The sequence below is a fragment of the Fringilla coelebs genome, assembly GCF_963513975.1.
Source record: "Fringilla coelebs genome assembly, chromosome: 9".
Classification (NCBI taxonomy): domain Eukaryota; kingdom Metazoa; phylum Chordata; class Aves; order Passeriformes; family Fringillidae; genus Fringilla; species Fringilla coelebs.
Genome location: NC_140067.1, coordinates 10782820 through 10797462, shown reverse-complemented (window position 1 = coordinate 10797462; position 14643 = coordinate 10782820). Strand labels below are relative to the sequence as shown.

The following is a 14643-nucleotide window of genomic DNA, read 5'->3' as shown; positions in this document are numbered from 1 at the left end:
TTTCAGGTAGTCATTGCCTCTATTTTGGGGAGTTTGAAGCTGAGGTGCTTGCTTTGGGTAAAGCTTCTCTTTATGGACAGTTTCCTTAATAACGTTCTGCTGTGACTCTCACCCTGTGAGCTGACAGCTGATCCAATTCAGCTTCTGTTTCTTCTGCTGGAACCCGCTGGGACTTGCCTGGTGCACACCAGCCCAGCTGGATGGTCCAAGCTGTGCTTCACATGCAATTTGATCCCAAACCCTCTCTACACACGCAGTCAACCATGTGTGTCTAGGGCATGTGGAAGGAGAGTTACAAGAGCTTAAGACTGGTTTTTGAATGTAATGTGGAGCTTCAGAACTATTTGTTGTGAACAACAGCAACTAAAGGATTCATTAATGGGCCATAAACCAGACTGTACATGAAGGTAAACGTGGAGACAGGTGCATTTATGCCTGCTGACCCTTGAAATCAGCTTATTGAGTTCAGAGGCGTGTGTGGTGCTCTACTGCTCATGCAGGGAAGATAGGTAAATTTCTTTTTAAAAGTATCTGTAATGATGACTTTGCAGTGCAGTTTGGTATACTGGCAGTTCATCTGTGTGTCATAATAATTTTCCTTTTCTTCCTTTTTTGGTTTGCAGGAGTAAGTCTGTGTCTGTAACACTGGATGTACTGACCACTTGCCTCAGACTGAAGAGGACTTGCTCTATTTTGGAATATGGTGCCTAACTTCTGCATCCCAGTACTCACTGTGCCAGCAGCCATCCTCTGCTGCTTGATGCTGCCTTTAGCAGGAGCAGACAGTAAGTAACATTTGGTTTTGGAAAGCTTGAATGCCTTGCAAAATTTGTTTCCAGAAATATTAAACCTCCTTTGTTTGTACTGGAAACTGAGGGTTAAGACACAACTTCCCCCCCCCCAGACTTCTATTTCCCAGTGTGCGCATTGCAGATAAACAGGGTGTGTGCAAAGGGGCACAAGTAGAACTAAAAAGACTGACAAAATTTATTCAAGTGCAGAAAGAATTTCTGTAGAAGCTGCGAGATCAAAACCTGACAGTTTGATTTCTAACACGCACAGATGAGTAAAGAAAATTGGGGGCGGAGGAAGAAAGAAGTATTGGGGTCACAGTAATCCCTGTTACTTTTTCCTTGTTCTTTTGCCAGCTCTTGTAATTTGTGCAGCACTGAGACATCTCTCCTGAGTCAGCAGGCAGTTGCTGTTGGAGGAAGCTGTTGGGGAAGAGGGTGCGAGTTCTTACCTTTTGGTATAGCTCTCCTTCACCTATATTTTGACAGAATTGGAGTACAGTGTTTCCTTGTGGTCATACTTTTAGCTGTTGTGTCCTTGCTGTTGTCCTGGTAGTCCCATAGAGTTCTTGTGACTGGCTTTAGTCAGCCCCATTCAGCCAAGGGGAAATATGTGCGCAAAATGCTGTTGTGGACACACAAGAGGACAAAAACATGGCTAATGATAGCCTACTAAAATCACCTTATAGTAGGAATGTTTTATGGAATGGATTATGCAGAGAGCAGGAAACCTCAATGTTTTTTTTGCATAATCTTGGGGTGTGTATTTGTTAACTAATCCCCAAGTATTTGTCAGACTGTCTCTCTTTTTTTTTTTTTTAACCTGTACCCAGATTTTCGGTGTCCAAATGTCTGCACATTCATCACAGACCCTGGCAGTTGTGAATATTTCTTGCCTCTGGGATGCTTGAGTTGGAGATGAGGTGACTGTGATGCCCCTCCTGAGGTGCCAGCAGTCATCTCTTTCTCACTGCAGCTTTAGTCACCAGGCTTATAATTAGATGTAATTTTGTGAAAGTTGAAGGAGATCTTGATTCATGTTGGTAGGAGCCTGGCTGAATGTAGGAAACAGACTGGGGGCTCCTAACTGTCCTTGACTGAGAGGAAGACCTAAATTTAGGGAAGCTGGAGGGAAGAGTGAAGGAGGGATGTGAAGAAACATACAAATTCAGTTATTTTGTTGTCATTAGGGATGACTTGTACAGGCAGCAGATTAATTTGGGTCTGTATGAGTCTGAGCTGCCCAGTTAAACTGGGGGCAGCAGCTGTCTCCTTCCTCAGCTTACTTTCCTGTCTGCTGGTGCTGTTGAAAGGCGCTTATTCAGATCACTTTATGTCTGCACATTGTAGCCCATTTTGGAATCTGGCATAGAGAAGTACTTGTTTAGTGTTCTGAGGTGTATAAAAATTCTCTGAAATGTATTATCTTCATACTGGCTCCTGCAAAGGAGAGAAGCATCAGTCACATCACAGATGTGCAGAAGCGGGTGGAGCTTGAGATGTCCCAGGACAGTTCATGGCCTGAGGATAACTTGTGGTAGATGTGGTTTGCTAATTTTGGGGAATAAATCCAAATGCTTAAATATAACAAAATTGGCTCTGTTTCTGTATGGTGTCTCAGATGTAGAACATTTCTGTGTTGAGCAGCAATTTTATCTCTATGTATGTCTTTTTCTCTGGTGCAGACTCACTCTGAATTGCTTTTTCCTAATCTGGAAGGCAGCTCTGGAGGGCACTGACCTTTTAACTACCACAGCCACCATGGATTAATCAAGGGTTTCCTAAGATGGAAAGTGGTTTTTGGCAACTCCATGTATTTTAGCAACTTAAAGTTTTTATATCATCTTAGCCACTGAATCTTGCACTGACTCTCAGAAGCTGGGAGCTGTGTGAAAGGACCTGTCTGCTCTGTGACTCTGCAGGGATAAAATGTCAACCCCAAACCCTGCATTTTCTGGGGCCTGCCCATCAGTGATGCAAACAAGTGATGCAGTAGTGAATCTGGCATTGGAGAATCCTGATTCAGGACAGTAGTGAAGGGCATGGGGAAGATATGACAATATATGGACACTGGAGCTTCCAGAAGAAGTTAGAGAGGGTTGCTGTGAAAGAGCACCCCACCTGCACACTCTTCTGTTTTTTAGTCCCCATAGCATTCTGTTGGCTTCAGCTAAAGAGCATTTATTTATTACACTGATTATGGCTCTTCCCATGAAATCATTGTGATTCTTTCTTTTCCCCATTGCAGTGCTTCTTGGAGTCAGTGGAGGGATGGGCAGGCTCTGTATCTACAAAGCATTCTGGCATTTCCCTTACTAAAAACAACAGGATAGTGAGAGCAGAGTTAGCCCTGGATTTTCTAGAGTCAGTCCCCAAATTGCTTTTTATAGGAGTAGGAAAAGGATGGCTGGAGATGGGCTGTGCTGCATCCCTGGCAGCAGCATGGCTCATGGCTGGCTGCTCAGGGAGCACCCACAACTGGGTCTTCCCTACCTTCCCCACCTGCTGATGTTGTAACACATCTCAGTGTGGCTGCTGTAGCTTGCTGACAACGAAGGCAGCCGGCAGAAAGGGGCTGTTAACGCCTGAGATAAAGCAGATTTAGTGTGTACTGCCTGGCAGAATTAGCGCTGTGCCGGTGCCTCCCCTGGAATCGAGGTCGCAGGAGCTATGAAGAATGTCAGCGATGAGGAGTTGAAGTGGCATCCAAAGGTTAACCTGAGTGGCAGTGTCAGAAGAAGAGGGGCTCTGTGGGTGCCTCCCTGGCAGCAGGAGGGGAGTGATGCTTTCCTGGCTGCTCTGGTGGGGTGCTGGGAGGAGAAGGTGAGTGGGAAGGGGCACATGCGCATGAACGGTGGATAGATACAGAAGTGCTAATTTGGCAGACAGCTATTTCAAATCCTCCCCAGCTTTTACAGACTGCAATAAGAAATTATTAAATTTTCTCTGTGATCTGACTGTGTTTCTGTCAGGGTGACCCTAATTCCATTAGAGCAGCTCAGAGCTGATTCAGGATGGCTGTTTTACCCATTCTCTCTCCGCTTGCTTCTGTGGTTTTTTTTATTCACTCTGTACTTCCCTGTCTGTCAGCTTTTGATTGTGCATGGGAAAAATGGCTTTGCAGATTTCAGTTAATGTTCAGTGCAATTGTCAACTAAAAGGTGCTTTTTTTCAGCTTTTGAAAATGTGTCATTTATTCTAATAAAATAAAAACCCAAAAAATCCCCTCTCAAAACAAAATGCAGAGAAAATGGTGAAAAATCAATACTCTCATAAGAAATCATCAGCAATGTCTTTTGTTGTTGTCTTGGTTTTTTAAAAATTAGGTTTTGTTTTTGAAGTCTTGGGAACAGGTTCCATTAGCCAAAAGAAGAGACTAGGTGACCCATCCTAGGCCTTTTCTAACCACAGTATATTTTGGTTTGTCTTGCACAGAATTTCAAAGGGCTTAAGGAATAAAACCACTTCAAAAGTGACCTTGTAGAAGGAAAGAACTAAGGCAGAATTAGGCCAACTACCTGTGAATTGATACCTGGTAAACAAACAATTTGCACCTTTTGATTTCTAGAGGTAGAGCAAACCTGGCTTTTATTTGAGGGGGTAGATGAATGTGCCTCAGTGAGCTGGTGTGGTCAAGGCAGAGCTTGGGCTCCCACCACCTCTGGCCAGAATGGACCCCGAGTCTGAAGTGCTTCAAGGCTGCCCTGCCCCTGAAACGAAGAGCTAATTTATATCCAAAAGATGTGCATCTTGTACGTTTTGGTTTTGGGTGGCTTTTTTTTTTTTTTTTTTTTTTTTCCCAATCAGTCTTTCTTGGATGCTAATTGAATTCAGGAGATGCATTAAAAAAGAAAATAAAAAGATAGGCTGCTGATGCTTGTGAAGGCTGGGAAAATAAAGAGTACTAAGATGGCTTTTCTAGATATGGCAATGTCCCAGAGTTTAAGAATAGTAAGATGTTCTTTCTAGCTTCAGGTGAGCCCTGTTTTGCCGGGGATTTCACACTGTACCTGGAGTGCTGTCTGGAGGTTTTGGGTGGAAGAGCCCTGGAGGGAGCATTTGTTAAGGCACATTTGTTTGTCCTTGTCCCCTAACTCTGCTGTCTGCCCTTAGTGTTCTGTGCTCCCAAGATCACCTTGGCTTGTTTTGACTCCCTGATTCAACTCTGCTGCTTTTGCTTCATAACCTGAATGATGCCTCAACAACAGCTCAACCCCAAATACAGCTGCTCCAGGCCACACTGTGAGATAGACTTGCTGTTGTGCAAGCCTGGAAAATGGCCACTTTGCAGAGCTGGCCAGCAGGATCCCATTCCAAAAGCTGGACATGAATCTTCTCCACTGCTGCCTTGCATCAGTTTCTGTTTCCAGGTTTCCTGTTTGCATGCCTGTCCCCAAACACTGCATGTAGTGATTATGTGTAATTGATGCGATTGGATCCAGGTATTGCAGCACAGGTAAATACTAATTTTCTGCAATTCTAGCTTGACTAGCTTGACATATTCCATCAGCAGAAAGAATATGGAGAATACTGTTTAGGAAAACCCCTGTACCTGAGGCATTGAGGTGGTGTCATTAAGGGATGGGTTGAAATATTAACCACAGTTATTGTGCAGTGTTTATTTTTGGTGTCCTTACTCCTCATATATATAAGTGTATATATTTAGGTCAGAATGGATTCTACACTTGTGTGTAAAATACCTGAATGCTGCCTGCTTGTAGCTAAATGTTGCAGACATCAAGGTAGAAGGTATGCTGTGAGGACAAACATCATGTACAGAGTAGACAAAGGATCTTTTTCTGCATTTATAGCCCTTTTAGCTCCAGCACTTGCAGAGAGTGTGAATTTGTTTGGGTTGCTACCCACAACAAATCACAGCATGATGATTTGTCTTTTTTATGTATTGTTAAAGCCACCAGCATTCATCAGTCAATGTCAGCTGACAGGTCAAAGGTCTGCTTAGCCCCAAATCCCTCATCCCACAGTGGTCAGTACAAAGCCTTATGGAGGATGTAAAAGCAGAATAAATATATAGTGATCTCTTCCTGTTGTCTTCTTGGAGCCCTCGGTGAGTGGTGGCTCCTGACCCCAGAGAGGTGCTGTAGCAACTGCAGCCAAGCTTACTCTGGGTTTTGCTGTCAGGCAGCTCTGAGCATGTGGTCAGTCTGCAGGGATGTGGGGAGGCAGTGGTTTGCATGGAGACCAAGGTGGGGCTCTGACTGTTGCATCTACTCCATGGCTTGTTGTTTAAGCCCCTCACTGCTGCTGTGCAGGGCTGAGCATCCCCACTTGCCATTTGCACCGTTTGGACTCGGCTGCGCAGCCAGAGTTCCTCTCCTGCCTTCACAAGGGACTTCCTGTGATTAAGTATCTGTGTAAATTATCCAGCACAGGGGCAAATGCTGAGGGGATGATATATTTAATACTTGTTCTTTGAGAAAGCGTGTGCTTATTGGCTTGGTGATACAGAAAACCAGTAGAACTACCTGCTTACAGTTTTATTTTCAGTGTGGATTCATAGATTTTAAGGCCAGAAATCAGATCAGAGTAGTCTTTTACTCTGACCTGTGTAACACAGGCTGTATAATTTCAGTAGTAATTTCTGTGTCTGCTTTTACAGCTGTGGATGAGCTAGCACGTAGCTTTTGGGAGGCTGTCAAATCATTATTTGAAAACTAAATGATAGAGAATTTACCCATCTCCTACATGATCTGTAAAAATGGCAAGTAATCATTACTTCTCCAAATGTGTATTTATTTCCAACTACCTTTATGCATTTTTAGGGTTTAGAGACTGGATATTAGAACATCTGTCAGTGAGACTGGAGACTCCTGCTGTTTAATGCAATCTCCTGGAGAAGCAACTTGAAGTGGAAGAGTTAGAGAACCTGAAAGTTTGTCCTTTTTGTTGTAGAAGAATGGACTCATCTTGGTTTTTTTTCTGGCCAGATAAAATTTTTATTGTTCTTCACTAATCCTCCAGACTTTTCAATATGTTTTTTAAAGTCAAGGGACCAGGACCAAGACAAGTGTCTGCATTTTCCAGCAGTACAATGGCACTTTATCTTTTTTACTCACAGCATTCAGCTGGGAATGTGGTCCTCCGCTGTGACCTCTGAATTCCTTTCTGGACCTCTGACTCCCAGGATGCAGACTTCTATTTCATTAGTGGGATTTGGCTTTTTGCTCATGAATATCTGCCCCTAGGTACATTAAAATGTGTTTTGCTGGATCCCAGCTCATTTAGTCATCTGAATGATTCTTGAAAGGTAATTTTCCCTTTCTGTTTGTAGCTGACTACCAACCTTGGTAAAGCTTACCCTTTACTTTCCAAATCTAATTGCAAGTTAGTTCATTCATTCACAGATGTTAATCAGTTGTGGCTATTTGCAGAGGCTGCTATGTGTATTTTAAGGAGATATTTAAAATACCCTGTAGTAGTGATGGTAACATCCTTTGCAGATGGAAAAGAGTGCCAGAAAACCGATAAAATAATATGGTTTGTCGTGATGCTCCTGGCTATTACTGCTACTGATGTCAGAAAGGGAAAAAGTATAAGATCTGCTGGAGCTTTCAGTGTTTTAGCTGAGTAGTTGTAAAAAGCAATGATGTGGTAATAGGAATGCTCTTTTTGTTTCTTTGATTATCTCTTCATTATACTGGTGCTTCAGAATGGTACTGTAATATAAGATGATCAAGCTCATTTTTGTGAACAACCAAGAGTATGAAATTTGTTTGCTCAAAATGTTAGTCAATCTTTTTTGATGTTGAACATGGTTTAAAAAGGAGTGGGAAAAAAAGCATCTGTTCATGGGTGCTTTTTCTCTGGTAAGTTGTCTATCTTTATGTATCAGGAGCTGAAAAGCAGTGGTGTACTCTTAATTGAATGCTCTGTTTAGTCCCTTGTGAGAATCAGTGCTTTGTCTGTGCCAGAGACAAATCTCATTTATTTTGTTGGTGTGAAAACACTGTAGGGTGCTTTCTGAAACTTCTAACTCATAGAAATGTCTTTTGCCTTGCACACTTTCCTGACATATGATCACTGAATTAAATCAAGGCACTTTTTATAGTGGATGATGGCTTTCCATTTGTGTATGAATTGTAGCCTGCAATGCTGCAGCTCTGAATGTGTGTTAGTTCTGTCTTTCTCTCTTGCATCATAACATTAAGCCTTCACAATAAGGGGCATTGACGTAGTATTAAAAAGAAATAATTACAGAATATATTTCATTTTGTGTAGTACAGGCTGGAATGACTTTGCAGTCCTGCTGTGCTTTTCAGATGGCCCTTCATTGTTTATATTACTCATTGTTTCCCCCCCAGTATTTAATAATAGAATTTCCATGAAATCTTTTCCAGGAAATTTGTATTTTGTAAGATTGGATTGAGATGTATTGGTAGTACCTGGTCAAATATTAAAATAAATGGAAATGCCACAATTTTCCAACAGACATTCATTGCACCAAGGGTGACTGTTCTGAGTTGGTACTTCAAATAAAGTCATCCTGTCAGGAAGAGATTTGGTTTGTCTTTGCTACGTGAGGTTATTCTACTTGAGCTGATAGTGAATTCTCTGGAAGTAACGGGGGTCTCATGGAAAGGACCATCATCAGTCCACTGTTGGCACTGGTAAATACTGCAAATTTAAAAGGAATCACTCAGAATTCTTGCTTGCTTTTGCTGCTTTTCTTGCAAATTGTTTTAAATGTTTTTACGAACTCTCTCTGCATATGCTGACTTTGTTGGCTCGCCTCAAAGGTGAGTGATATAAGCCCTTGGCAATTAATTGTCATACAGGGAGAAGACAGTAACTGTTGAGCCTCTGCTCTTTGTTTTAAGGATGCAGAACACCTCTGTGTTTTCTTTGTGTTTATTTTTAGCCAAATCCACTTCAGCTGTTGTATTGCTTCTGTTAAAGGTTGTTTTGAAAAGGGGTTTTAAAGAGGCCAGGAAATACTCACCAACTTTACACATGTAGGGATTTTGTCCATGAAAAACTCCACTTTTAAAAACCATTTTAAGCTTCAGCATTTTCACAGCTGTGCCTGGCAGGTGGGGATGTTCTTTTCACCCGCTTGTCAAAAGTTGGGGACTTGTGTGAGTGGGAGACAGAGTGTGTTGCAGAGCTCTCACTTTGGTGTTGTTCCTACCAAGGCAGTACCAAGACAGGGTATTGCCTTGGTTTTCAGACTTGAAACTGAAGTTCTGTCTTTTGAGGTAAATGTGAGAGTCACCATTCACTGATTTCAGAAAGTGTTTCAATCCCAGTGTTTGGGGAAAAAAGACATTTTGGAAGTGAGGCAGCTATAGTGTATTGTAGTTAGAGAGTGTTTAATTTACAAGAGGGAAGATTCGGTGAAAGAACAGAACCATGAGTAGTGAGATTCTTGTTACATGCTGAAAATGGCTAAAATACTGATCTGATGATGATGACTATGTATTTTAATCGTATTTAGGATCAAACAGAAGCTTTCAGTTTTTCCAGGACACAAGAAAACCCTTAGAGAAGCAAGCTTCTCTCATAAGCAAATACTTTCATATTCCTTTTTAAAGGTCTGGGATGCCTGGTCCTGACAGTATTTTCAGTCTTGGCATGCTGAGTACAGAGCTTAGTATGGCTCTCAGGAGAATGATGAGGGTAGTCCAATACCTGGAAAGGCTCCCTTTACTCTTGTTTGATGTAACAGGTAATGGTCCTGGTTGTTGACTTGTCATTTATACTTTCTGTATATAACTTCTAATATCCTTTTTTATGCTCCATTACACACAGTTTATCAGGGGTTAAGATGAAGTTTCTTAGTTATAACCTGTTATTTTTAGCTTTTTATGAGTTTGTTTCATAGCTGAAATATGCCCTGCTTGGTCTTCAGGCAAAGTTCAAGTTGAGTGACTGTATTTTATAAGGTGGAAATTTGTTTTTGGTTCTTTCTGCAAAAGTTGTCTTTGAATGGCTCTTAAAAACAAAGAGAGTGGAAAAATACTTTTGTACCCTTAAAGCTGACTGGTGTTATTTATAAATCTTGAGTCTAAAATGTCTTTGAACACATTTGACCACCAAACCGCATCCGTAGTTGTGTCCAGAGAGAACGGAACCTGATTTGTGGAGGGAGTGACCCATAGAAAAACAGGCTGCTTAATAATATAAAGGGAATTTCACGCTGGCTCACTCTGTAAAGGAGGCTGTGTGAGCTCGTGTGTAACTAAATTGCCTGTGTATTCATTCTTTGTGTGTAGCCAGAGCTGCTGTGATCTCAGCCTTCCCAAGAGCCAGAGGTGCCCAGGAGAGATGTCCTGCAGGTCCTCCAGTGCCCAGCCTGGAACATGGGCAGAGAGAATTAATTCCCACTGACACCATGAAGTTCCTCTCCCAGTGCATTTGTCTGTTTCTTGAGGCAGTTGTGGAAATAGGGAGTTTTTTGGTGAAGTTGTCTCTGTGGTTGTACTGCAGGCCACAGAGGCTTGGTATTGTCTTTCTTGGAAATGACTGTCAAACCTTTATTCTGTCTTAGTAAATGCATGGAACTTTTAACATATTTAACTGCCAAAAAAACTGGCGTGTTTTTTTTTTCCCTCAAATGCTAAAATACATCACTGTCTGTAGAGTTGTGTGCCCTATTTTAAGAGCAGAGCATGATTTGGGGGTTTTTTACACATTAGGACAAAATCCCTGTATTGTTCAGTCAGCATCTATTCAGTGCTCAACGTCTTTTCCGTTAGACACTCAGCTTTCTGTTGCAGATAAAGGGTTTTTTGGAGGCCAATTTAGCTCAGAAATTCTGGTTTTGTGTGTAATCTGTAGTTCTTTGTGTGAGAAGAGCTTCCTGTGTAATTTTGTAGAATTTAAGAAATCCCACTTAAAATATAAAGAGTTACATGCAGTATACCATGTGGTGTTTTCCAAGTTTATGTTAAATTGCAGAATTATTTTGTGTTACAATAATTGCTGTATGGTGCAACCTGCTCAAACTCTTAAGTCCATTTATACCAAAATTATCCCAGCATAAGCCTCCAGTGATGGCCAACAAATGCTAGATGTTTTAAGGAGGTACAATAAAGATCATCTCATACTCTTGCCTTTTCTCCCCACCCACATTACTTCCCATTCTATGTAAAATTAGAAGCTGTTCTCAGAAACTGGACTTGTATTACCCTTTCTGTAGAGCTTTATTAATTGCAACAACTCTAAATATTGTTTTACCCACATGGGCAAAGGAATAATATCCAGTGTACGTTTGTCAAGGTCAGATCCATCTAATTTCCTTTAATGACAGGCTAACAGGCTTTGTGAATGGAGAAGCAGTAGATGTCATTTATCTTTAGTAAAGCTTTCAGTGCTCCCTCATGAGACTTTTTCCTGTGAAACATCTGCTCATAGGGTGGGTATTTGGCAGTTTGGTAGCATTCAGCATTTGCAGTAATGATCTCTCTGATAGAATAGAGAACATGCTTATTAAATTTGCAGGCAACAACAAGCTGGGAAGAGAGGCAAGCATGTTGGAGGACACTATTAGAATTCAAAATGATCTTTACAAATTGGCGAAACTGTCTGAGAGGATGCATGTCAATAAGGAAAAATGTGGATAGATGTTTGAAAATAGGAGTAATCAGCTACATAAATACAGAATGAGAGACAACTGCCTAGACAGCTGGTATAAAGAAAAGGTCCTGCAGTGCTAATGGGTCATAAGCCACACAGGAGTTGCGAAAGCAGTGCTTTTTTGAGGGGGACAAACAGGCAAAAATGAAGAGTACCATCCTGAGGACACATTTGATAGTCTTTTTGCTCTGCTCACATGGGTAAGGCTTCCGGTGAAACATCTCATTTTCAGCATCCCACTGCCAGAATGGAAGGATTAAATGGGGGGAAGGCAGTCCTTCCCATCCACTGCTAGGAGAAGAAATAATGTGCTTGAATTACAGCTGGGAAGTTCAGGTCAGGCACTAAGCAACGGTCACGGACATGCAGGATTGTTGGAATTGAATTTCTGGAGGTATTTCTGGAATTTTGTATGCAAACAGAAAGTGTTCCCTCAGATATGTTCTGAATAGGCAGTGTGATTTTTTTAAATGAATGTTTCTTTGTCTTCATTTATGAACCAGGAGAGGTGCAGTCTCTCTAGGTCACCTAATAACTCTTATATCTTTATCCTGTCCTTTTTTATCCTCCTCCCAAGTGACAATCACTGTCTTTCCTCTGACTGTGTCGCTTTGTGTGAAAATGTTCTCCAGGCCCTTAGTCCTCTTCAGTGCCCTTCTCTGACTTTGTAGCTCTGCTTTAAATGTGCTGGTGGGTGAAAACAGGGGAGAATATGAGACTTGCAAACTTCCCCTCATTTTCTCATGTACCCTCATAGATTTGCTATCTTTTTGCCCACATCTGTGCACGACTAAAGGACAGCTGCCTGTTCCAGTGTGTGGTTCATCTTCTGAAGCCATACAGTTAACTCTGTGAATTGGAGCAGGTATTTCTGTGTTTGGTTTTTTTTCTCTCAGTACATGTTATGTATTTATCTGTAGGTAGGTCTCTGCCTGGTGACTTTATCATGCTGTACATCTGTTCAGAGGCCAGTGTCTGAGCTTTGATGGTTGCAGGGGCTTTGCTTGCCAAGGCAGGGCTCCGGTGGGTACCTGGTGGTTGCTGCTGTGGTGTGCAAGAGCCCTTCTCTCTGACAGCACCAAAAATCCGTGCTGTTCTGCACTGACTGTCAGATATTCCTAAGAAAGGCAGTGTGGTTGTGCCAGCCCACATAACCCAGAGCAGCAGAGCAGGTTTGGAGGGTCTGCATATGGACCACTCTAGGCAAACAATGCTGCTTTGCTGTCCAGAGCAGCACTGACCAGCAGCCCTTTTAGGGGGGGAGGATTGAAACAGCTTCTGGCAGCACAAAATGCTTTGAGAAGCAATTGCAAAGGATGCTGTAGGTCTTGCAAGACCTTCTGATTCAAATATGTTAAAATGTTTATTTGTGTGTATGAAAGGGAAAATGTATTAAAAAGCATATTTGTCTAGAATGCTGTTAATGGTAGTGGAAAGGAAGATGGGTAAGGTTTTTTACTTTCTCCTTCCAGTAGTCATTCTTGCTGTGAATAGCTATACATCAACTCATGAATTTCTGTCTGAGTGAGGTCCCAGGGCTGTATGAGATGGGATTATCTCATGCTTATTTTTAAAAGATTACGGTTAATTTATTGCATGTTTGTTGTGGATAAGAAAAAGCTATTTACCCACCTAGACTTTTCCTTTCCTGGTTTCATAAAAGAGACATGTACTTCTTGCTGAAGAAGTAGAGATCAGAAGAGATTTGTCTTTTTAATGAATTGATTTAAATCAAAATGCAGGCCATTACATGAGTTCCTGAATTCTGGAAACTCTAGCATTATGTTGGGTGTTTCTTTGCCATCAGACTTTGACTTCAAACTGCAATTATTTTTCACAAGATGAAGAATGAAGTCTGTTGCCTGTTATGAATAATAGAGTATGGTAATATCACAGCTATATATGCAAACTCTGCAGACTGGCAGCACAGCTGCTAAACGTTACGTTTTTAAAATATGTGCAATCTGTTGTCAACAGAATTAAAACCAGGAACATTACATGGTTTGTTTTGTAGGGAAATTTAGTGATGAATTGTTCCACATTTTGACCTTTAAAGGTTTTTTTTTTAGTCTCTGCACTGTGGAGTGAACTGGGGAGATTCTCAAATTAAGACATGGAATTCTGATGGCTACCCTGACATTTCCTAGGCCTGGCTTGATACCTGGTCTTGATTAATTTTCTAGTGTACCTGCACTGCCAAGCTGGAGAGGCTCATATGCTGCACAGCTGCACTTGAAGTGACTGCACTGTAAACCTCATCCAATTAAAAGGTGAATCCTGTTCTGGTAGTGGAAAGTTGTTTTACTGCTCCTCTCCCCTGATATGGATGCGAGTGGAAGTGTTGAAGGGAAGTGTTATCGCTGTTGCTTTTGTAGCTTGTTATCTTCCATCTTCATATACAAAAAAGTGAGAAATGCAGCCTGCCCAGCTGTCTGAGAGCGAGGGTGACTTGGCAAGATAAACCTTCACTGGCTGTAATGGGCCTGACTACAGACGATCATTCAGCCCTTCACTACCATCTGGTAGTGTCCTGGTTTGAACCACAAGCAGCAGGAGAAATAAGGTGGAAATACAGCAAAGAACAGCAGTCCATCATTTTGGTGCTGAGAGGGGAATAATGCGCACTCAGGGCATGTTCTGCTCTCTTCCTCCTGACTATGGAGTAGGAGAGTTAAGAGGGAGCAACCTAGGAATGTGAGAAAGGAGTAAATGTGAAGAATATAGAACATTGAGGGTTACTGTCCCTCATCAAAACAGTCTTTGAAGTCCTGCTGCTTGGGAAGAGATGCAGACAGGCACTCCCAAAATGCCAGTTCCAGGGCAAGGGAGCCTGGCACTGCTGAGCAGCTCCTTGAGTGTTTCTGTGCACCATTCCTCTCACCTGCAGAAAGAAATGCCAACATGAGCAGATCTCTGATTGTGTCTGTGCTGGCTGAGGGTCCCAGAACTGATTTATAGCACTTGTTCAGCTTTCAGCGAGCAGCAAATGCATTGCTTAATTATTCATGGCAGATGTATTATTGCAGGAAATTAAGACATTGAGGAAACAAGTAAAAACTATTACTGAATAGAGCTATAAACAAGGTAAGGTGGAAAGGAATGCAATAGAAAAGCTCTCAGATGCTAAAAATCCCTCCTTCTCAGGAACGTTTCTCCCCTTTCCAAAAATAATTGTTTAAATTCCCAGATATGCAAGTGATTGTTCACAGCACATAATTAAATATTCTATTAGCTAACAAGTTGGGTTTAATTTGCT

General features: G+C 41.8%; 1 protein-coding gene across 1 annotated transcript in view; it reads left to right on the top strand.

Annotated features, from left to right (window-relative positions):
- Positions 1 to 700: 700 nt before the first annotated feature.
- Positions 701 to 14643, top strand: part of PTPRF (protein tyrosine phosphatase receptor type F) — a gene marked incomplete at both ends in the record, with an annotated part of 243257 nt that continues 229314 nt past the window's right edge. The window contains one exon of the mRNA XM_084211481.1: positions 701 to 785. Coding sequence (XP_084067607.1) covers positions 701 to 785 — 85 coding nt within the window. The remainder of the gene's footprint in view (positions 786 to 14643) is intronic.